Here is a 23,935-nt window from a genome sequence, read left to right as displayed (position 1 = left end):
AGAGAGCGCAAGTAGGGGAGGGGCAGAGAGAGAGGGAGACAGAATCTGAAGCAGGCTCCAAGCTCTGAACTGGACATGGGGCTTGAACCCACAAACCACAAGATCATGACCTGAGCCGAGTTGGACGCTTACCCAACTGAGCCACCCCGGCGTCCTGCATGTATATTTTTGAGTTAGTGTTTTTGTTTTCGTTGGGTAAATACTCAGTAGTGGAATTAATGGATCATACGGTATTTCTATTTCTAATATGTTGAGGAACCTCCATACTGTTTTCCACAGTGGTTATACCAATTTACATTCTACCAACAATGCATGAGGGTTCCCTTTTCTCCACATCCTTGACAACACTTGTTATTTTTTGTTGTTTTGATTTTAGCCATAGTGACAGGTATAAGGTGGTATTTCATTGTGGTTTGTTGTTGTTTTTTGTTTGTTTTAAATGTTTATCCATCTATTTTGAGAGAGAAAGAAGGAACCCCAAGCAGGCTCCACACCCCTAGCACAGAGCCAGATGTGGACCGGAACACATAAATTGTGAGACCATGACCTGAGCCGAAATCAAGAGTTGGACACTCAACTGACTGAGCCACCCAGGCGCCCCTCTTTGTGGTTTTGATTTGCATTTGCCTGATTAGTGATGTTGATCATCTTTTCATGTGTCTGTTGGCCATTTGTATGTCTTCTTTGGAAAAATGTCTATTCAGATCCTCTGCCCATTTTTAATTGGATTATTTGTTTTTTGTCTTTTTTTGTTTTTTGGTTTTTTTTTTGGTTGTTGAGTTGTAGTTTTTTTTTATTTTTTATTTATTTATCTTTTTAAATTTTTGTAATGTTTATTTATTTTTGAGAGAGAGAGAGAGAGAGAGAGAGAGACAGAGAGAGAGAGAGACAGAGTGCAAGTAGGGGAGGGGCAGAGAGAGAGAGGGAGAAACAGAATCCAAAGCAGGCTCCAGGCTCTGAGCTGTCAGCACAGAGCCCGATGCGGGGCTCGAACCCATGGACCGCAAGATCATGACCTGAGCTGAAGTCGGACGCTTAATCAACTGAGCCACCCAGGTGCCCCTGTAGTTTTTGTTTTGTTTTGTTTTTTTTTTTTTGATATATATTTTGGATATTATCAGATATATCATTTGCAAGTATCTTCTCCCATTCAGCAGGCTGCCTTTTTGTTTTGTTGATAGTTTCCTTCACTTTGCAAAAGCTGTTTTAGATACCATTTACATTGTCTCTCTTTTTTATTTTTTCATCTTGTCTCTTGAACCTGTCTTTTTAGTATCTGCCTTGATTCCTATAAAGTGTCAGCCACAAAGCAGATAATTGTGATAGAGTTTTATTGAAAATTTGGGAGTGGTGGCAGGAATTATATCTCAGCATAGTGAACAGCTTAAAATGGAGACATTCTTTTATTTATAAATCCCTTTGATATTTCCACTGTTTTAAGTTTGTTGACTATTTTTCCCTGAGCCTCAGCCATGTGGCCTGTTGCTAGATCTTCTCTGTACCTTTTGGATATTCTCATATCTCTAGCTTTCTACTCCCTGTACTCCCTCCCCACTAACTTTACAGCTTTCCTGCATACTTCAAATTCAGCTTTCTTTCCTTCCTGAGATCTGTTCCTTTCAAATCAAGCTCTAGAAGGGGCTGGCTTCCCTTTGCTCAGTTTGACAGGCCCACTAAATGTTTTGCAAAGTTCAAGTATGAGTCAGGTGAGGGGCTGGAGCTGCATAAGACTCTTGGGATGAACTATGAATGGAGTTTTTAGGCCCCATTTAGAACCTCAGAATAAAAAGATGGTGGTTAAGCGAAAGACCTGAAGGAATTTGCCAAGAAAAGCATTTGTGTACTGAAACCAACTAATGCAGGTCAAGTCCAGAAGCAGTGTTCTCAGAACAGTAGAGCTGTCTGGGGTCTATTGGACAGGGACTGAGTACAAACTCTTTAATTAATTACACTTCTCAGTTTCTGGCACATTAGCATCACTGGCCAGGCATTCGTTTTCAAGGCTTTTTGTACTTGCTGTTGCCTTGCCTGATATGCTCTTTCCCCAGGTACCACACTGCTAACTCCCTCCCCTTTTTCAGTCTTTCTTCAGATAACTTCTCAGGGAGACCTTCCAACGCCATTCAGTTTACAAAAGCATTCTCGATACACACACTGCCCACTTCCCCAGATTTTCCTTATCAGTCAAATGTGATATTTATTTTACATATTTATCTTGTTTATTATATGTCTCTGCCTTTAGGATGTAAGCTCCATGAGGGCAGCAATTTTTGTCTTTTTTGTTTATTGATACAACCTCAGTGGCTAGAACTATGTCTGGCATATAGTAGGCTCTCAGATAAAAATTGTTGAATGACTCTGTTTCTGAGATGCTGATTTCTTAGGGCTGTGGTTACTTTTATCTTAAATAACAAATTTTTCTTGCTATGAATGTTGTCTTTTTAAGTATATTATGAGCCATTTAGGAGCTGACCCCTTTTATATGCATTGGTAAAACAAGTCTTAGAAATTTATAAAAATGGTATTATTGTTTTATAATCTGTTTTTCACAGTTACAATACAGTGGAACAATACAGTGGAAACATTAAAGAAAATTAAAAAAATTAAATTATCCATAATGTTATCACTATAACATACATATTGTTTTTATTACCTCTTATTTCTCATTTATATGCATATAGTTTACATAATTATAATGTATGTGTTTTGCTGTTTTCATTTAACATGTAGACATCTTCCCTATGTTTCATCATTAACTTCATAACTATAATTTTAAAGAAGTACATAAATACTCCTTCCTGTGACTGTATCATAATTTATTTTGGGCATCTAGTTTCTTCTGTAATTTTTCTAGATAATACTAAATATATTTGCAGGTAAACATTTCTGTCTCTGCAGAATTATTTCCTTGGAATAAATTGCCAGAAATGCGATTATACAATTAAAGCTTATGAACTTTTCTTAGTGTTTATGGAAAGAGTGTGAACATTCTGGCGCTACACAAATTATACGTGTTACTTTTCAAGAGTTGTGCCATAGAATACCATGGAATGAGTCCAAATTTAATTCTCTAATCATCATTAAAGGGTGTTTGAATTTGTTTTAGTACTTCAGAGGTGTAAAATAATGTCACAAGATTATTTTAATTTGCAAGAATGCACATTTGTACATGCAGCAACTTGATCTATTGTTATGGAGTCATTTTGGCTTAGTATAAAACGTGGTCTTTGGAGTTAGACATGGGTTCACGTTTTTATGCAGCTGTTTACTACATCTATAACCTTGTACGGTTTACTCAGCCTCTGAGTGTCAGTATTCTCACCTGCAGAACAGGGATAATAATAGTACTTAAATCAGTGGTTGTGAGGATTAAATTGGAAAATGTCTTTAACTTAGTAGTCTCTGGAACCCAACTGAATAAATAAAAGATAGCTTTAGTTCCCTATGCTTGCTAAAGGAAAACTAAAAGGACAGCAAAACGTGCCACTATTGGGTTCTCAAAAACTGTCGAGCCTTCCTAAAAATTTCCTCAAAGGTGCCCCTGAAAATCTCCTCAAGAAGCCTTTTTGAATTGATAGAATCATTTACTCTCAGAGTTTGGAAGGTATTTAAGTTACCAGGCCTCTGTATTTTTTCCGTTGCTGCTTCCTGAATATGATACTCATTTCTCCACCTCTTAAAGAAGAAATCTAAAACTCAGTTTATTATTTTAAGTGTGGTCTGACTGACACAGAGTGGAATGGCTTGTTATCTCCTTAGTGATCCTAAGCTTTGTTAAAATCAGGGGAATTACATTTATTTTTGTGACAGTCGTCAATACTCTTCACTCATATTTAGCTTTACACAGTTGTTTCCCCTCCATTTGCCTTCCTTAACCTGTTGTTGTATTTGTTTTTTTTTTTTTTTTTAATTAAAACTGGATGCAGGTATTTATGCTTATCTTTGGACATACCACTTACTCTACATTTTTTCTTTTTGATCCTGCTCATTTAATTAATATTCCTTCTGTATATTTTCTCAATAAATTTAAGTTATTGGGTAGGACCAAGTATAGAACAGTGGATTTATACCTCAGTAACCTTTCTTTAATTGATACTCTTTGGGTGTTGGATTGGTTCTCATCTTCAACTTACCGAGCACTTTTCACACCTTTCCTTCCAGTAATGACCTGGCACTCTGACAGTAGGGCGAGGAATCTAATCCATACTGGGCCAGTTAAAGTCCTTTAAGTTGTTACTGCTGGAGGGTCTTTCTTTTCTGGTCATGGAGCTGTGAAAATGAGACCTTAGAGCTGTATGTGGCATTGGTTTCTTTTGCGTGGAAAAGGTGGAGAACTCCTGATTTGGGCCATCGTCAAATGCTTTGTAGCATAGTAAACAAGGTTACAGAATTTTCATGATCCCTTCAGAGAAGGGAATGAATTTGGTTCCACATGACTTTTTGGTGAACTTGTGCTTGTTCTTAGAATTTACCATTTCTGATAACTGATACCATGTTGTCCATTTGGATACATTGTAATTCCACCCCCCCCCCCCCCAATCATTGTCACTCTCATCCATGACCTGAAGAATATCATTACCTTCTAATCTATTACAATAAAATACAAGCTGGAATTATGAAGAAGAAAGATAGGCTCTTTACAGTTTTCTTTGCAATTATATATGCCAAATTGAATTTTACAAAAATGGGTACTGTATTTCTCTATTGTTATTTCTTTTGCAGTGATTTGCATGGAATGTTAGAGTTGTTTAAAAATGGCATTTCTAGTCATTTCTACAAAAAATTTCACATCAGGCCCTTGCTTAAGAACATTGCTCTCATTATGACAGTCTTTTTATGAAGAAATCACTTTTGTTTTAGGCATTTCTGTCAGTGATCCAGCCTTGCATAAATGCAAGGATAAAATTCTTTTTACTAAGTGATGGTTGTGCTCTTCACTGGGAACTAATGTACATAGTAAGAGCATTTGAAGTCTTCTTAAGTAAAACCATAGTGAGTGTGTTTAAAAATGGTTTATTTTTATTTATTAAAGTTTATAAAATGTTTATTTTTGAGAGAGAGAGAGCATGCAAGTGGGGTATAGGCAGAGAGAGGGAGACACAGAATCTGAAGCAGGCTCTAGGCTCTGGCTGAGCTGTCAGGACAGAGCCCGACACGGGGCTTGAACTCATGAATCATGAGATCGTGACCTGAGCCAAAGTCTGAGGCTTAACCGACTGAGCCACCCAGGGGCCCTTAAGTGTTTTTTTTGTTTGTTTAGAAACATGCATTAGTAATCCTTTTGCTAGATTAACAGCCCTGAATGAATGCAATTAAATTAGTATAAAATTGAAAATAAAGCTCATCAAAGCATATTCAGCTAATTTGGTATCTGTTGTTACCTTGGGAGACTTCACATTTGAGTCTGACTTTAAGAGATTTTAGTGTTTTGCTAATGGGCGGGGCGGGGGGGGGTAGGGGTAGAATGTCTTCTGTGTGGGGAAAACAGCATGAGCAAGGGCATGGAGTTAATGGAGTTATGATTTGAGAACAGACTGTGAAGACATGAAGCTGGAGGTATGCCTATTAACTATTTATTGAGCACTTACCATATTTTCAGCATTGTTCTAAGTATTTTACATTTATTTCTTACAAATGGTCTTTTGGGATAGTTGTTTTACTGTCTTCGTTTTACCAGTGATGAGTCAGGTAAAAATGGTACCTGATTATGAGAGTGTTTCAGTTTGAATTAGCCATGTGGAAGGTAAAAGACAGAATAAAGCATTTTTATCAGATCCTTCAGGTGGGCTTAGATTCAAAAGAATAGTCAGTAATCACTCAGGAGTTAAAAAAAAAAAGTCTGAGGTTAAATGCAAAATTAATTGTTAAAATTTTACGGCAAATGTTGATACTAAAATACTGGAATCATCACGAAATAGTCTAAGATTTCTAATGCCTTTTTATTGTATATTACCCTACAGATAAAGAAAACTGCATGAAAACACATACATAACTTAATGACTTTTTGCTTTTAAGATAAACACCCTTGTAACTACACACAGGTCTAGAAATAAATCTTTGCCAGCCACTCCAGAAGACTTCCATGTGCCCCTTCCAATCACAGCCCATTCCTCTCCCTTGCTACATAATTGCTATCCTGACTTCTATAGTAATTGCATCTGTACGTCTCTTTTTTAATTTTATTGTCCAAAGGTGCATTCCTAAGCATTGTTGTGTGTTTTCTTGTCTCTCTTAATCTATATGTCTTGCTTGCTTTTTGTCTTGCCCCTTTCTTACAGTTTGTAGATTGCACTGATTGCATACATTTTTCTTCATTCTCTGTATTTCCTGTAAATTAGTAGTTGGATCTAAAAGCTTCGTTAAAGTTTAGATTTTGTTTATTTTTTATTTTTTTGGACAAGAATACTTCTAGGTGTTGAGAGATACTTTCCATCAAGATGTATGTAGTGTCCGGTTGTTTCTCTTTTTGTGATTTTTAGCAGCCATCGTTGCCTGATGCCTTGATCAGTGCATTTATTATGGCTTGTAATATGGTGATATTTGAATTGTCATTCTTTATTTGTAAGGTGGAATGCTTCCATAATAAGAAACTTTTCTTTACTATTTGGTTACCCAGTGGTACAATTCAATTAGGAAAGGTGGGATAGATACATGCTTCTTAATTTACCAGTTTTCAAAATAATCCGTCAGTTCCCTTGTTCTCTGAAGGTGACCAATGAGTTGTTCTTAAGTGTCATTATGAACCTATTGATTTACCACAAGTAAATATTTAATGCTATTTTATAGATGCTTTGGTAGAACTCTATTTTATGAATGTAGTGGATCTTATAAATGAAATATAAAATGTGCCTCAGTTATCAACTCTTTCCACTATGTATTACTTCTATATAAATTTTAAGAGCAGCATGTTGGGATTTTGATGAAGATTGCTTCTAATCTGGATCAGTGTATGATTGCCTTTTTTTTTTTTTTTTTTTTGATTAGTCTTGCCATAAGTTCGTAAAATGTGTGAAGTTTAAAAAATCCAGCTTTCAGTTTTGCTTTACCTCTATTTAGTGTCTGTTTCTTACTTCATTATTGTTTTCCTTTCTGTATTCTTTTATTCTTTACACTTTCTTCAGTTAATTTTATTTTTCTGATGTTCTGAGAGATACGAATTTCCAGACTTTGTTTTCCCTAGAGTGTGCAGTTAAGGTTATAAAGTCTTCTCTAAGCACTGCTTTCGTTGCAGCACACAGGTTTTTTGATGTGTAAACTTTACCATTTTGTAAACGTATTTGATATGTCTATTATACATTTCAAAAATATTTTTATTTTGTTGACCCATGACTTTTCCCAAGTGTATCTCTTTATTTATGTCAGTTATCTATTGTTGCATAAAAAACCACCCCACAACTTAATGGCTTTTTGCCACAATTCTGTGGGTGGCTCGTTTTGTCTGGGTTTGCTTGTGAGGCTGCATTCAACTAGAGGATTGGCTGCACAGGAAGATTCAAGATGGCTTTACTTCTTTCTGGCTGATGGTGCCAGCTGGTGGCTTGGGTAGTAGGTGCCTTGGTTCTCATCTAAGTAACTTTTTATTATCCAGTAGGCTTGACCAGTTTCCTCATGTGGTAGTCTCAGGTCAATATTCCAAGCGGCAAAAGTAAAAGAAAGGTTTTTGCCACATTCTTTTGGTTAGAGCAAGTCATAAGCTCGGCCCAGATTCAAGGATGAGAAAATTTTTTCTTTTACTGGTGACCCTAGAAATTTTAACATATATTAAAATTTTCAAGGTTAAACATTAATAATACTTTGTCATCCTTGTAAGCAGTAAAATGACTTTAGAGCAGTGGCTCCTCTTAGTTTCCTCCTGATTTATATGTGTTTGGTGTGGTGTTGTTTTTCTTTTTTTTAAAGTACTAAAAGACATTATTATTGTTTTATGTAATTTTCATTTAGAGTTATGTTTACTGCTCTTTAGTCTTCATTCATTTTTGCAATTTGCACCTTCCAACTAGAATCATTCACCCCGCCTCCAGCAATATGATCTTTAGTACAAATCTACTGATAATGAACTTTATGCATTTTGTCAGATAATATCTTTATTTGCTTTCATTCGTGGAAGTGTTTTTCCCCAGAATATTTAATTCTTTATTTATTTTGGGAGAGAGAAAGACAGCACAAGTAGGGGAGGGGCAGAGAGGGAGAATCCCAAGCAGGCTCTGCATTGTCAGCGAAGAGCCTGATGTAGGACTTGATCCCACAAACTGTGAGATCATGACCTGAGCCTACACCAAGAGTCAAACGCTTAACCGACTGAGCCACCCAGGTGCCCCTAGAATATTTAATTCTTGATTGGCAGTGATTGTCTTTCCACTGAAGATTTGATTCCACCATCTTCTGATTTCCATTATTATTGAGAAGTCAGCTATCAGTTTATAACTGTTGCCCCTTTGATGGTAATGGGTCTTTTTCTCCTCTAGCTGTAACTTTTAGGGATTTATCTTTATCTTTGACTTTTCTGGAGCTCAATATGATTTGGTTAGGTGTGGATGTTTTTATCTACCCTGCTTAGGATTCCCAGGGCCTTTTTGACTTTGTGGATTGGTTCATCTTCCATTTTGGAATATTCTCAGCCATATACCTTGTTCTCTTTCTTTATTCTTCCCGGACACCAACTAAGATAGTCTTGTTATAACCACAGTCTCTTACTTTTTTTTTTTTTTTTTTTTTTAAATTTTTTTTTTTCAACGTTTATTTATTTTTGGGACAGAGAGACAGAGCATGAACGGGGGAGGGACAGAGAGAGAAGGAGACACAGAATCGGAAACAGGCTCCAGGCTCTGAGCCATCAGCCCAGAGCCTGACGCGGGGCTCGAACTCACGGACCGTGAGATCGTGACCTGGCTGAAGTCGGACGCTTAACCGACTGCGCCACCCAGGCGCCCCTTTTTTTTTTTTTTCTTTTAAAACACTTCATAAATTTGTGTTTCATCCTAGTGTGGGGACCATGCTGATCTTCCTTCTCAGTGTTATCCCAATTTTACTACATGTGCTGCTCACGTGAGCACTCTCTTGTTTTCCATTTTTTTTTTTTGTTTACTTTTTATTACACTCTGGATAGTAAATTCTGATTTAGCTTCGAGATTATTAACTAGTTTCTTCAGCTGTGTGAAATCTGCTAAAACTATTAAATATTTAATTTCATTTGTTTCTGTGTTATTTTTTTAAACGTCATTTGGTTCTCTTAGGTTTGTGTTGCTTTTTATAATTTACTTGGTTTGGTAGATATCTTTGTTTTATTTTGTGTATTTCTTTTTTTTTTTTTTTTTTAATGTTTTTTATTTTTGAGACAGAGAGACAGAGGATGAGCAGGGGAGGGGCAGAGAGAGAGGGAGACACAGAACCTGAAGTAGGCTCCAAGCTCTGAGCTGTCAGCACAGAGCACGACGCGGGGCTTGAACCACAAACTGTGAGATCATGACCTGAGCCGAAGTTGGACACTTAACCAACTGAGCCACCCAGGCGCCCCTTTGTGTATTTCTTTATATACAGTCTGGGGGAGGCTGGGTGGCTCAGTCGGTTAAGCAGCCAACTTCAGCTCAGGTCATGATCATACAGTTCGTGGATTTGAGCCCTGTGTCCGGCTCTGTGCTGACAGCTCAGAGTCTGGAGCCTGTTTCAGATTCTCTGTCTCCCTCTCTCTTTGCCCCTCTCCAGCTCTCACTCTGTCTCTGTCTCTCTCAAAAATAAAATAAAAAACATTAAAAAATTTTTTTTAAAGACAGTCTGCATTGTCTTTTAGGATGTGTTTGGCAGTTCCAATGTCTGAAATCTTTTTGGGTCTCCTTCTGTTTTCTTTAATTTCTTCTGGTTCCTGTTTATGGAGTCCGTTTGCTGTGTTCTTGGTTACTTTGATTATGGTCTGGACATTTTATTTCAAATTACTTACAGGGTTGTGCCTAGGTGGCTCAGTTGGTTAAACAATCCAGCTCTTGACTTTGGCTTAGGTCATGATCTCACAGTTTGTGGGTTCAAGCCCTGTGTTGGGCTCTGTGCTGACAGTTTGGAACCTGCTTGGGATTCTCTCTCTCTGCCTCTCCCCCTACTCATGTGCTCTCTCTCACTCTCTCAAAATAAATAAACAAATAAACTTAAAAAAAACTAAAATTACTTGTAGGAATAGTTTTGAGGCTTATAGTAAACATACTTTTCTTTTAAGAGGAAAGTTTGCTTTTTACAGTACCTGGAGGCATTATCATTCAGGTATCATTCAGGTTCAACTTAAACCAAATAAGAGCACAGTCTAAAATTTTTTTTTTTTTAATGTTTATTTATTATTGAGACACAGGGAGAGACAGAGCATGAGCAGGGGAGGGGCTGAGAGAGAGGGAGGCACAGAATCTGAAGCAGGTTCCAGGCTCTGAGCTGTCAGCACAAAGCCCGATGCGGGGCCTGACCTCACAAACTGTGAGATCATGACCTGAGCCGAAGTCGGATGCTCAACCAACTGAGCCACCCAGGCGCCCCCAGTCTAAAATTTTTAGTACAGCATTTTAATAAACGCAAAACTTGACATTTCAGAGTCCATATTTTTGTTTCCCAGAGGAGTCATATCATTATGTGTCCACATTATTGTCATGTTAATAATGCCTTTCAAATCAATAACTCTACTCTTGAACTTCAAATGTAAAATTTTTAAAAATTGTCTTCTGGACAATTCCATATAGTTATGTTACGGGGACTTGAAATCGAACATGTTTACAGTGAGTCCAGTTATTTCCCTAACTGCTTTTTCTTTTTTTTTTTTTTTTAATGTTTATTTATTTTTGACAGAGAGAGAGAGAGAAGGGGGTGTGGAGACAGACTCTGGGGCATGAGCGTGGGAGGAGCAGAGAGAGAGAGAGGGAGATACAGAATCCGAAGCAGGCTCCAGGCTCTAAGCTGTCAACACACAGCCTGACGCAAGGCATGAACTCAGGAACTGAGAGATCATGACCTCAGCTGAAGGTGGATGCTTGACCGACTGAGCCACCCAGGTGCCCCTCTGAATGCTTTTTCTACCGTTATTTTTTTTTATGGCTAACAGAATCACTGTCCTCCAGTCACTCACGGTGTAATTGTTCGTGAAACCTGAGGAAAATGATCTTTGCCTTTCATGGCATCAGTTTGGAACTGATGGTTTCTACTATCTCCTCTATCTTTACACAGTTTTTAAAGTCTATGTTCTTCTCCACTTTTTTCCATATTCATTCGAACCTTGAACAATGTAGTAATTAGGAGTACTGAACTCCCACGCATTTGACAATCTGTGTATAATTTTGGACTTCCCCCAAATTTAACTACTAATAGCCTATTATTAACTGACCAGAAGAAGCCTTACTGATAACATAAATATTGATGAACACATATTTAGTATATTATATGCATTATGTACTGTATTCTTATAGTGAAGTAAGCTAGAGAAAAGAAACTATTACTCAGAAAATCATAAGGAAGAGAAAAATGCATTTACAGTCTCGTATTGTAAAAAATCTGTGTATAAGTGGTCCTGCACAGTTCAAACCTGTATTGTTGAGGGTTGGCTGTAGTCCCAGCTCTGATCTATTCCCTCACTCTGTCATTTCTAGCAGTTTCCCTATATTTCTTTCCATTCTGATAACCACCGCCTATGTTCAGGTCTTCACCTTCGGGCCCTAATTAACCTCATTTGGGTGTATGCCATGTATGCGCACGCACATGCACATGCACACACATGCGCACACACACACACACACACACACAATTTGATGTGGCTATGGAAATGAATTGAAAGAGCTTAGAGATGATAAGGAAACTATTTAGAAAGTAGGTAGGAAGAGTATAGTACTTCATGTGAGAAATTTTGATGGCCTGAATTGAAGTCCTGGAAGTACAGATGAAATGAAGAGCATAAGAGAGTGATTGGATATGAAGAGTATGAGAAAGGGAGAATACTTAAGAATAATTCCCAAGTTTGTGGTTTGGGTGGTAGCTTAGATGAAGGTACATTCACTGAGTTAGGGCCCAGGTTCAGTATGAGAAGATGAAAGACTAGATTTGGGGTAGAAAAGTAAGTTTAGAAGTATTCATTAAATATTATTTAATTTTTAGAATTTTATTTTGGAATATACTAATAAATTGATTATTCCATCAACACTAATGAAGCAGTGATTTAAAACCAATTCATTGTTTACAAAAGAAAAATAATATAAAATAATCTTGGACATTAACTGGAATAAATAATTCTTTATACTCTTTTACCCCCAGCACTGGTAATGAATTGTAGCAATATTATTTCACCTATCACTTTAAATGAATGTTGATTCCATTTTTATTGACCTTAAAATTTTTGCCTGTATTTAAATGGTAAATCTGTAGAAGAACTGTAAGAAAAAAAAGTAGTATATGCTTAATTTCATGCTTATACATATTTAAGGAAGCACCAGTTTCACTTAAGGCCAATGGTGGGATCTGTAAGAATTTGTTTTTTTTCCTTCAAAAGAGGTTCATACATTATCCCAAGTCTGAGAAATACTGGCCTGGAAGAATGAACTAGGTGAGAAGAGCTTTAGGGACAACATTACTGTTCTGGTTAAATAAATTCTGATTAAGGTTTTCAGAATTGTTTTCTTCCTTTTTTAGTTTGAAAGCTCTTATCTAAAAACTTCTTTGTTTTAATTCTTGACAATTTCTTTTTCCTAGTCTTTAGTTGTCTCCTCCCATCTTTTTTTTTTTTTTTTAAATTTTTTTTTTTTTCAACGTTTTTTATTTATTTTTGGGACAGAGAGAGACAGAGCATGAACGGGGGAGGGGCAGAGAGAGAGGGAGACACAGAATCGGAAACAGGCTCCAGGCTCCGAGCCATCAGCCCAGAGCCTGACGCGGGGCTCGAACTCACAGACCGGGAGATCGTGACCTGGCTGAAGTCGGACGCTTAACCGACTGCGCCACCCAGGCGCCCCTCCTCCCATCTTTAGGTAACTTCCTGCCTGTTAATTTTATATGTTTTGCCGGCAGTATTAAGGAACAATTAACTCCATCTCCCCCTCCTTCACCTCTCCAAAAATAAAGAACAAACAAAATGCACTATTATGTTCTTAGGAAAGAATCTTTTTTGGTATCTGTTAGTATTTTTTTTTTTTATGGCTTTATTGAAACATTATTGATAGTAAACTGCTGATATTTAAAGTATGCAACTTGATGAGTTTTGGCATGTAACACCTCTGAAATAATTATTGTAATCAAGGTAACGAACATTTCCATCATCCCAAAGTTCCTTGTGACCCTTTGTAGTCAGTCTCCTCCTTGCCCTTAGCTTGAAGCAACCACTAATCTGCCTTCTGTAACTACAGATTGGTTTTAGTTGCTCTAGAATTTCCTAAGTGGAATCATACGTTATATACTTTTTTGTCTAACTACTTTCTGTCAGCATATTGCTTTTGAGATTCATCCATGTTGTGTGTATCAATAGTTTGTTTTTTTAATTGTTGAGTACATTTTATGGATATACCACTTGCTTGTTGATGGACATTTGGATTGTTTCCAGTTTTTGACCATTAAAAATAAAGCTGCTGTGAACATTTATGTAGAGTATATGTATGGATGTATGCTTTCATTTCTCATGAGCAAATAGGAATGGCTAGGTTGTATGGTAGGTGTATGTTTAACATTGAACATTTTTTTTTTTTAATTTTTTTTTCAACGTTTTTTATTTATTTTTGGGACAGAGAGAGACAGAGCATGAACAGGGGAGGGGCAGAGAGAGAGGGAGACACAGAATCGGAAACAGGCTCCAGGCTCCGAGCCATCAGCCCAGAGCCTGACGCGGGGCTCGAACTCACGGACCGCGAGATCGTGACCTGGCTGAAGTCGGACGCTTAACCGACTGTGCCACCCAGGCGCCCCCGAACATTTAACATTTAACATTTAAAAAAAAATTTTTTTTTTAACGTTTATTTATTTTTGAGACAGAGAGAGACAGAGCATGAACGGGGGAGGGTCAGAGAGAGAGGGAGACACAGAATCCGAAACAGGCTCCAGGCTCTGAGCAGTCAGCACAGAGCCTGACGCGGGGCTTGAACTCACGGACTGCGAGATCACGACCTGAGCCGAAGTCAGACGCTTAACCGACTGAGCCACCCAGGCGCCCCTAACATTTTTTTTTTTTTTTAATTTAAAAAAAAAAAATTTTTTTTGAGACAGAGCATGGGGGGGGGGGGGGGAGGAGCAGAGAGAGAGAGAGGGAGACACAGAATCTGAAGCAGGCTCCAGGCTCTGAGCTGTCAGCACAGAGCCCAATGCGGGCCTCAAACTCACAGAACGTGAGATCATGACCTGAGCCAAAGTCGGACCCTCAACCAGCTGAGCCACCCAGGCGCCCCTGTTTAACTTTTTAAGAAACTGTTTTCCAAAGTGATTGTATCATTTTATATTCCCATCAACAGTATATAGGAAGATTCCAGTTGTTCCACATCCTTGATAATTCTTGGTATGATCAGTCTTTTTTTTTTTTTTTTTTAATGTTTTTTATTTTATTTTTGGGACAGAGAGAGACAGAGCATGAACGGGGGAGGGGCAGAGAGAGAGGGAGACACAGAATCGGAAACAGGCTCCAGGCTCCGAGCCATCAGCCCAGAGCCTGACGCGGGGCTCGAACTCACAGACCGCGAGATCGTGACCTGGCTGAAGTCGGACGCTTAACCGACTGCGCCACCCAGGCGCCCCATGATCAGTCTTTTTAATCTGAGCCATTCGAGTGTAGTGGTGTCTCACTGTGATCTTAATTTGCATTTCTCTAAGAACTAAGGGAACGTTTGAGCATTATTCATGTGTTTATTTTCCATCCATACATTTTCCTTGGCACAGTGTCTGTTTAAATCTTTAAAGGAATTGTCTTCTTATTTGACTTAAGATTATTATGTATTCTGAATATGCCTTTTTCTGGGATATGTTTTGTTTTGTTTTGTTTTTAAGTTTACTTATTCTGAGAGAGAGCACATGAGGTGGGGAGGAGCAGAGAGAGAATCCCAGGCAGGCTCTGCACTAGTAGCCTGAGATCACCACATGAGCCGAAATCAAGAGTTGCATGGTTAACTGAGCCATCCAGGTGCTTCTGGAAATATGCTTTATAAATATTTTCTTTATCTTTTGAAGAACAAACATTTAAAATTTTGATGAAATCCAAGTTATTGATTTTTTTTTTTTTTTTTTCTGGTACAGCTTGTATTTTGTGTGTCCTATTTAAGAAGTCTTTGTTTTAACTCAGGGTTACTAAGGTTTTTTTCCTGTTTTCTTCTAGAAGTTTCATAGTTTTAGCTCTTACATTTAGGTCTGTGTTCCACTTCCATTTCTTTTTTGTATATGGTGTGCAATAAGTGGTAGGATTAATTTATTTTACATATGGCTGTCCAGTTGATCTGATACATTTGTTAAAAAGATTGTTCTTGGGGCACCTGGGTGGCTCAGTTGGTTAAGCGTCTGACTTTGGCTCAGGTCATGATCTGGTGGTTTGTGAGTTTGAGTCCTGTGTTAGGCTCTGTGCTGACAGTTCAGAACCTGGAGCCTTTGTCTCCCTCTTTGTCCCTCCCCTACTTGTGTTCTATCGCTCTTTCTTTTTCTCTCAAAAATAAATAAACATTAAAAAATTTACATAAAAAAAGATTATTCTTTCCCCATTCAATTATCTTAGCACCTTTGTCTTAAATCAATTGGCTATAGGTGGAGCTGGATGCTGCACTTGATCCCGCAACCCTGGGATCATGACCTGAGCCAAAATGAAGAGTCAGATGCCAAGGGTGCCTGGGTGGCTCAGTCATTTGAGCATCTGACTCTTGATTTTGGCTTAGGTCATGATCCCATGGTCAAGGGATTGAGCCCCTGTGTCTGGCTCCGCGCTGAACATGGAGCCTGGTTAAGATTCTCTCTCTCTCTCTCTCTCTCTCTCTCTCTGCCTCTGCCCCTCTGCCACTTGCACTTACCCTCTGTCTCTAAAATTAAACAAAAAACTTTTCTGATGAGATTGGTGGCAGTATTAACAAATATAATTTTTAAAATATTGCATAATAAAATATATTACATTTGGAAGGTCTGCTACACAACTCAGTGAATCAGTATTTTCCAAAACTCAAATGCATATTACAAAATTTTGCATGGATAAAATATCCACTAAAAGTAATGTACTATAGACCAATGGATTTTATTGTATAGGGTACAAAGAGGTTCATTGATTTCATACTGCACTGTAACATTATAGTTATGAAAATTATGAAGTACTCCCATTTGACAACTATCTGTATCACAATAGAAAGAATGACTCTGATATGAGAACCCAGTTTTCTTCTATTAAGTCAGACATGAATAAGATTTTCCGAAATATAAGACAGTGCCACTTTCCTAACTAACTTTTTTGTTTGGGAAAATATAGCTATTTTTATAAAAAATTTATGTAACATTATCTTTAAATGAATTTTGTTGTACTCTGAAATGTAACAACTATTGACTAATGACTGTTGTAGTTATTACAGATACCTTGCCATTAGTGTAAAAATCAGCAATATATTTTGAACATGTTGACCTTTATTTTAATGCATTTAGCTGGTTAGTTGATCTTTTTGGTAGCCAAAGAATACACAAGAGTAGAAGACATGACTGTCGTAGAGCCTTTTTTAGTTTCATAAGATAAAAATCAAGAAACGGTAAATACTGAATATTTGTTAGAATTGAATCTGCCTACTGGTAAGTAGATCATGTTTTGGAAGTAAATTAACTTCTCTCCAGGCTGTAGCATGACATTTCAAGTGAAAACATGTAACTCAATAATTAGGATTCTGGCATACTAATTCTAATAAATTCTAATTTATCATAAAATTTATCATAAAATTCTAATTTATCCTAAATGATCTACATATATTTATGTAGCTAGTGTCTTCAATATTGAGAACTTTCATGGAAAACATTAAATAATTCTTTTTTTTAAAGTTTATTTATTTGGAGACAGAGAGTGTGAGTGGGGGAGGGGCAGAGAAAGGGGGAGAATCTCAAGCAGGCTCCATGCTGTCAGCGCCTGACGGCCAGGCTAGAACTCGCAAAACTGAGATCGTGACTGGAGTCGAAATCAAGTGTGGGATGCTCAACCGACTGAGCCACCCAGACACCCCTTAAAGAATTGTTTTAAAAAGTGGAATTTAGGGGCGCCTGGGTGGCTCAGTTGGTTAAGCGTCCGACTTCAGCTCAGGTCATGATCTCGCGGTCCGTGAGTTCGAGCCCCGCGTCGGGCTCTGTGCTGACAGCTCAGAGCCTGGAGCCTGTTTCAGATTCTGTGTCTCCCTCTCTCTCTGACCCTCCCCCGTTCATGCTCTGTCTCAAAAATAAACGTTAAAAAAAAAAAAATTAAAAAAAAATTAAAAAGTGGAATTTAGAAAGCCTGTAAAAGAGAGCTCATACTTAATTGCACCTGCCTGAACATATATATAAAGGCATTTTCTGAAACAGTTTTACAATCTCATAAAAAATTTAAAACAGAAAAGCAATCCTGTAATACAATTGAAAATAGAAAAAATAATAAACCCAAGCACTCTTAGAATAAGAGCATTTACTAAACTGTAGTTAAGTTTGGCTTGCTAGCCTTGTTCAGTGATCTGGTATCTTATAACTGAAAGTGTTCATTTTAGATTGTTGGAGCCCCACTAAGTGTTGAACATAGAGGATTGAACAATATATGCCCCCTGTAGACACGGAGGTATGCTACCCACATTCCCCTCAAATAAGGGCTTACTGTCCAGCTATAAGGAGTTGGATAACCAACTGACCCCTTCTGCCTGCATCTTAGAGTCTGCCTTTGTTACAGAGTCACCTTCCCCAAGTGATTGACCTTTCTGGACCAGCATGCATTTGTAGACTGAACAAGGAAAAGGTAAAAAGACCTGGCCTTTTCAACCTTTCACAGAGCACTCTTATGGACAGTACTTGCTACAGGGTTTCCTGCCTGGTTGGTTGAAATATTATTGGGCCTGCATCACAGTTTGAGTTTTGTCCAGACTTGCTTTCCTTTCATAGGTATTGATCCCCAGTAAACATTTTGTACCCCAAACAGCACCTCATGTCTACTTTGGAGCCACCAACCTGCAGTAGCTCCTGATCTCATGGAACTGATTTATAGAGAGGAATTATCCATCAAATGAGATTTAAAATGTGATCAGTGTTGTACAGAATGATAGGGTTCTATGATAGTGTGTTACAAAAAGAACCTAAGCCTGATTATTATGTTGTTTAGGGAGGTAACCTAAATTAGTGGCCAGACCTAGATGTAATTACCAGATTAATCGCTTTTGAATAGCATGAACCATGCCACTTATGTACCAAGTCAGTTTTCTATTTGTAACATGGAATGGCACATGGTCCTTCCTCCTTTAGGCCACTAATCTGGGATTGCTCACATGGCTGGGAGAAGATTCCTAGCAGCAAGAGAGCCCAGTGCACAAATAGTTTGCAAGCCCTCGCTTGTGTTAATTTGCTAATATCCCATTGGTGGAAGCAGTTTGCATGGCCAAACCTTGATTCAAAGATGGAGAAATAGACTCTGCCTCTCCATGGGAAAGTGAGTGTGTGTGTATTAAAAATTAATAATACAATGCTTGATATAGTAGTAGTTAACATATTGAGCATTTTCTCTAAATAATACTTAGTAAGGGGCAGCTGGAGTATTATATTTAATATGTTCTATCTTTGTGTGATATGAAGAAGAAGGAACTCACTTGGAGAATTTGGTATATTCTTCTGATGTCTTAAAATAATTTTTATGATGGGAATAGTTTGCAAATAAAGCTCTTTCTCTTTTCTTTTTTCCTCTGCAGTAAGAAAAATGGAAAACCACCATTACAGAACAATGAGGTAAAATTTTAAATAACCTACTCTTTGGGATTTCATGTATTTCATTTATTTTGTTACATAAATTTGAATTAGGATAAAATGATATTAGAATTAGAAGGGAACTTATTATTCAATCCACTGTTTATTATAGGAATTCTTTTTGAAATAGGATTCCTTGATAGGTGACTTCCAGTATTTACTTGAATCTGTTCATATGATGAGGAGTAGTAACACCTAGGAGGCAGCCATTACTGTATTAGTTCCAGCCCATAATGAGATTAATCTTCCCCTCTACCCTCTTAGTGATTGATTCTATTTTGTCTTTTGTAGCCATACAGGACAAGCCTGCTCTGTTTCCTCTAATAGACTTTCATATTGTTTGAAGATAGTTTATCTATCTTCTATCTATCTGTCATGGTTTCCAATCTTTTTCAATTCCATATACATTCTTCTGGACCTACACTGATTAGTTTCTCTAGACATTATTCTTAGTCTAGAACACTTGACTAGCATGGAATATATCAGCACTATTACCTCTCTTAATATGAAAGCCATATTGCTGAAATTCAGCCTAGAATTACATTTATGTCTTTGCTCCTAACTGCTGTTTACATTGAATTGAGTTTTTGGTAGATTGTAACCTTCATTTATCCTTAAAAAAAATTATTTTAATGTTTGTTTATTTTTGAGAGAGAGACAGAGGGCGAGCGGGGGAGGAGCCACCCAGGCGTCCTTCCTTCAGTTACTTTCTGTTGAACAACTCTGTTGGCAGATTCCCTACATCTGTATTCATCAGTTGAATTTCTACTTTAATAACAGCTTTATTGAGATGTAATTTATAGACTACAAGATTTATCCATTCAAGGATACAGTTCAGTATATTCTCAGAGTTGTGTGGACTAATTTTAGGAAATTGTCTTCTCCCCAAAAAGAAATTCCATACCCGTTAACAATCACTCCTCATTAACCTCTTCTTTTAGACCCCAGTAATCACTAATCTATTTTCTATTTCTGTGATTTGCCTGTTTCAGAAATTTTATGTAAAAAGAATCATATAATACGTGGTATGTTATGACTGCTTCTTTTATTTAGCATGACATTTTCAAGGTTCATTTGTGTTGTTGCATGTATCAGTATTTCATTCCTTTTTATTGCCAAATAATATTCTGTTGCATAGATTTACCACATTTTATTTATCCATTTATCAGTTGAGGGAAATTTAGGTTGTTTTCATTTTTAGGTTATAAGGAATAATGCTGCTATGAACATTCATGTGCAAATTTTTGTGTGAACCTGTGTTTTCATTTCTTTTGAGTAAATACCTAGGAGTGGAATTGCTGGATCATATGGTAACTTAGTTGATTTATTTTAAATAAATATTTATTTCTATACATGGCAGCTTATTGGATATGTGCTATTAGTCTATACTATAGTATGTCTGTACTGTTAGTGTAAGTTTGAATGTAATTCTGACGTCTAATAAGTCCGGTAGAAGGCATTCTCCATAATTAAAATTTTAGTTATTTATTTATTTTAATATTTATTTGTTTTTGAGAGAGAGAGACAGAGCATGAGCAGGGGAGGGGCAGAGAGAGAGGGAGACACAGAATCTGAAGCAGGCTCTAGGCGCTGAGCTGTCAGCAAAGAGCCTGACATGGGACTCGAACTCACAAACTGTGAGATCATGACCTGAGCCAAAGTCAGATACTTCACTGACTGAGCCACCCAGGCGCCCTAAAATTTTTTAATGCTTGTTTATTTTTGAGAGAGATACAGAGAGCTCAAGTGGGGGAGGGGCAGAGAGAGAGGGAGACACAGAATCCAAAGCAGGCCCCAGGCTCTGAGCTGTCAGCACAGAGCCTGATGTGGGGCTCAAACCCATGACCCATGAGATCATGACCTGGACCACCCAGGTACCCCATTTTCAGTAATTTAAATTGGCCTTCTCATTCTTCTTCAGAATTGCTGATATTATTGACTATGTAATTAGGACCAAGGAGGTTACTCCAGCATCTCTTAATCTTTATTTGTTTGCTTGTTTTCAGTTATGGTTTATTTGGCTATGACTATATCCAACTATAGCAAAATCAGGTTCATATTTCTTTATTAAGGGCCACAGTAATTTTCTAAGAACATCAATTCTTGATAAGTTTATTGATTCATTTATAAAGTCGATCTCTTAACAAATATTGATTGATCCCTTCATTTATGTCTAGTTATTGGTCTTGTCTCTGGGTGTACAGCAGATATGAATATAAGTCCTTACCCTTGTGGAGCTTACATTATACATGTCAGTTAATATACTAGTAAAATGTTCTTAACAAAGAAGAAAATGGGAAGAGTTAGACATGACTTATTCCTAGTAAACTCATGCTGGCTTCTAGTAATTAGTGTCTCTTAATGTACCCAGATCTTCCATATAATGTCTGTTCTCTGAATATTCCAGAGATTGATGTCAAAATTGCTGTTCTTTGGTTTCTGTGATCTTTTTCTCTGACTGTGAAGAATGGGACAAGGTTTGTTTATCTCAATGTCTGGCATATTTCCATCTTCATAATCTCATATCTAAATTATATCTGAGTAATCAAACCTTAATTATCTTAGTTATATCTGCCATCTGCATCATATCATATCAAGTTCTAGGACATCATTAAAACTTGTCAGTACAGCTAAATTCATTCACTGATTCTTTAATTTCTATTTTTGTATAACTTTTTTTTAGCATATACTTATTTGCTCATTGTATAGTGTGAGCAAGATAACTTTATGTTAGATTAAATAGTTGACAAAGGGATATAATACATTATGCACACTTATACCACATTTGTAAAATTTATAGGAAGTGAGCACATATACACATATATACATATATGCTGAAATGAAATCTGATGGGATATTTGCCTGGTAGTTGATGTCTCTAAATGATAGGAATAGGCTCCTTATTTTTGCTCTTCAGACTTTTTAATTTTTCTGTAGTTAGTGTGTTACTTAGGAGGGAAAGCAGTTAAAAAGGGAATGTTTTTTTCATTGAAATTTTTTTATAATGTTTGGTGGGATGGTACAATTTTCACAAGACATGAGATTTAAGAAGAAGGTTTAATAGAGTTACACAGTAGTATAAAGACATAGTTGAGTTGATTTAAAAATACTTATTTAATTTTGATGGCAGTATACATGACATAAAACTCAAAATATATAAAGGTAAACACAGTACTGTGTTTATGGGGAACCATAAATTCAAATGGAGAATTTAGCATTCCCATGTATGTTTTATACTGATGGGGTGTTTGTATGTATGTGTATCTTCATAAACATTAGTGTAAGTAGAACTATTTTGCATATTAAAAATTCTATAAATTGAATCATGGATGTATCATTCTACTTTTTTTCAGCTTAATGTTTTTTCGTTTCAATGTTAATGTCTGTGTTGATAGCTGAAGATCTAGTTAATGTAACTGGTCTGTAGTATTTTGTTGTATAAGTAGGAACTGCTTCCTTTTTTACAGGTGTGTAGAATTTTCATTGCATAAATTTTCTATAATTTATATACTATATCATTATTGATGCCTATTTAGGTTTTGATTTTATGATAATATACGGTGTGCAGATGTTTTTCATTTATGTGTTTAAGAATATGTGCAGGAACACCAATAGGATAAGTTCCTAAAAGTAAATATGCTGTGTTATTTTACATTTTACACCCGTGTACATTTTACATTTTGTTAGTTGCTATCATAGGTATTACATGATAGTCGTATCAATTTGCACTTTCCCAACAATATGCCGGAATGCTTACACTCTTGTCAGCGCCATATGACCTTTTATTTTATTTGCTGTTTCAAACATCTATTTTAGTTCATTCTAGTTCATCTCACCTTTCTAAGTTGATTGGCACATCAGTTGGAACTTCTTTTTGCCCTTTGACCTAGTTGCCTCCTGAGTGTTAGGTACATTATTTTCTGGTTGCATTTTTCTTTCATTATTTAAATGGTCTTTATCTAATGGTTTGCTTTTTCTATAATTTAAGTTTTAAATTTGTAACATCAAAGTGTTTTTTTTGTATTTTTAAAGAAATAGTGGGAAGTTCCAGGTGGGGAAAGTCAATTGTGAAATTGAAGTGAATTCATAGGATGGGCTAGTAGTGCTTATGAAATGTACTGTCTCTGTAGATGCTCTCCTTTAGATTGGTTTCAGGTATGAGTTTTATTACGTGTCAAGACTGGTAGAGCATTTTGATACGTCTTCAGCCTTTCTGAGCCAGCCTTCTAGTCCAGGGGTTTCTTTGCAAAACATGCGGTGATGACTTTAGGAAGTATATATGCAGTTCCTTCATGGCTTGAAATGAAATGCAAATCAAGTCAGGCTTTCAGAAAGCTTATGGGTTAGGAGTGGTGACAATAGGAGCAGTAATAAAAGAGGAGGAAGAATTATGTACCAAGTAGCCGTTAATATTTTAAAGTGCTTCAATGTGACTTTCTTATAACTTTTCTAAAACTGTCCTCATTGTTTTCCCTAGATCGTTTTTTGAAAGCAACTAGAAATAGGTAATCCTCTGTTTAAGTCAGAAGATGGCCATTTAATTTATTACTACTCTGTTTATTCAAGGTATTGACTACATGTGCAGTGAGGTGTGGTAGGGAGGCAGTGACAGGAGGAAAAACTTGAGAGTAGAAGTTTTAACTTTTTTTTTAAAGGCAGTTGATATCTATTGCCTTGTCTTTATTTTTTTTTCCTATATTTTGTCAGTTGGGGGAAGTAAAAGGGGAGATTTCAGTTGAAGTTGTAGGGTTTAGCTTGAGAAGAATAAGCTAGCTAAAGTAAATAGACTGGGGGCGCCTGAGTGGCTCAGTTGGTTAAGCATCCCACTTTGGCTCAGGTCATGATCTCACGGTTCATGAATTTGAGTCCCACGTTGGGCTTGCTGCTGTCCGTGCAGAGCCTGCTTCAGATTCTCTCTCAGTCTCCCGCCCCTAACCCATTCCTGCTCGCTCTCTCTCAAAAATAAATAAAAACATTAAAAAATATATTAAAAAAAACAAATAGACTGTAAGTAGCACTTTTGGTC

At 37.0% G+C, this 23,935-nt stretch overlaps 1 protein-coding gene and 1 non-coding gene across 7 annotated transcripts in view; one reads left to right on the top strand and one right to left on the bottom strand.

Annotated features, from left to right (window-relative positions):
* The window catches only part of ABCD3 (ATP binding cassette subfamily D member 3), a 113,141-nt gene that overhangs the window by 43,826 nt on the left and 45,380 nt on the right, over nt 1-23,935 (top strand). For 4 of the 6 annotated variants that reach the window (XM_058716492.1, XM_058716498.1, XM_058716495.1 and 1 more), the window contains one exon: nt 18,855-18,891. In XM_058716492.1, the coding sequence (XP_058572475.1) occupies nt 18,855-18,891 (37 nt within the window). Of the gene's footprint in view, nt 1-17,848; nt 17,915-18,854; nt 18,892-23,935 lie in introns of all 6 variants that reach the window. The other 2 variants (XM_058716494.1, XM_058716496.1) reach the window with 1 other exon arrangement.
* Nucleotides 8,943-9,053, bottom strand: LOC131505852 (U6 spliceosomal RNA). Its single transcript, XR_009258614.1, has one exon. It is a non-coding gene; the product is annotated as a U6 spliceosomal RNA (small nuclear RNA).

The sequence above is a fragment of the Neofelis nebulosa genome, chromosome 2, assembly GCF_028018385.1.
Source record: "Neofelis nebulosa isolate mNeoNeb1 chromosome 2, mNeoNeb1.pri, whole genome shotgun sequence".
NCBI lineage: Eukaryota > Metazoa > Chordata > Mammalia > Carnivora > Felidae > Neofelis > Neofelis nebulosa.
This window is presented reverse-complemented; position numbering and strand designations above follow the sequence as displayed.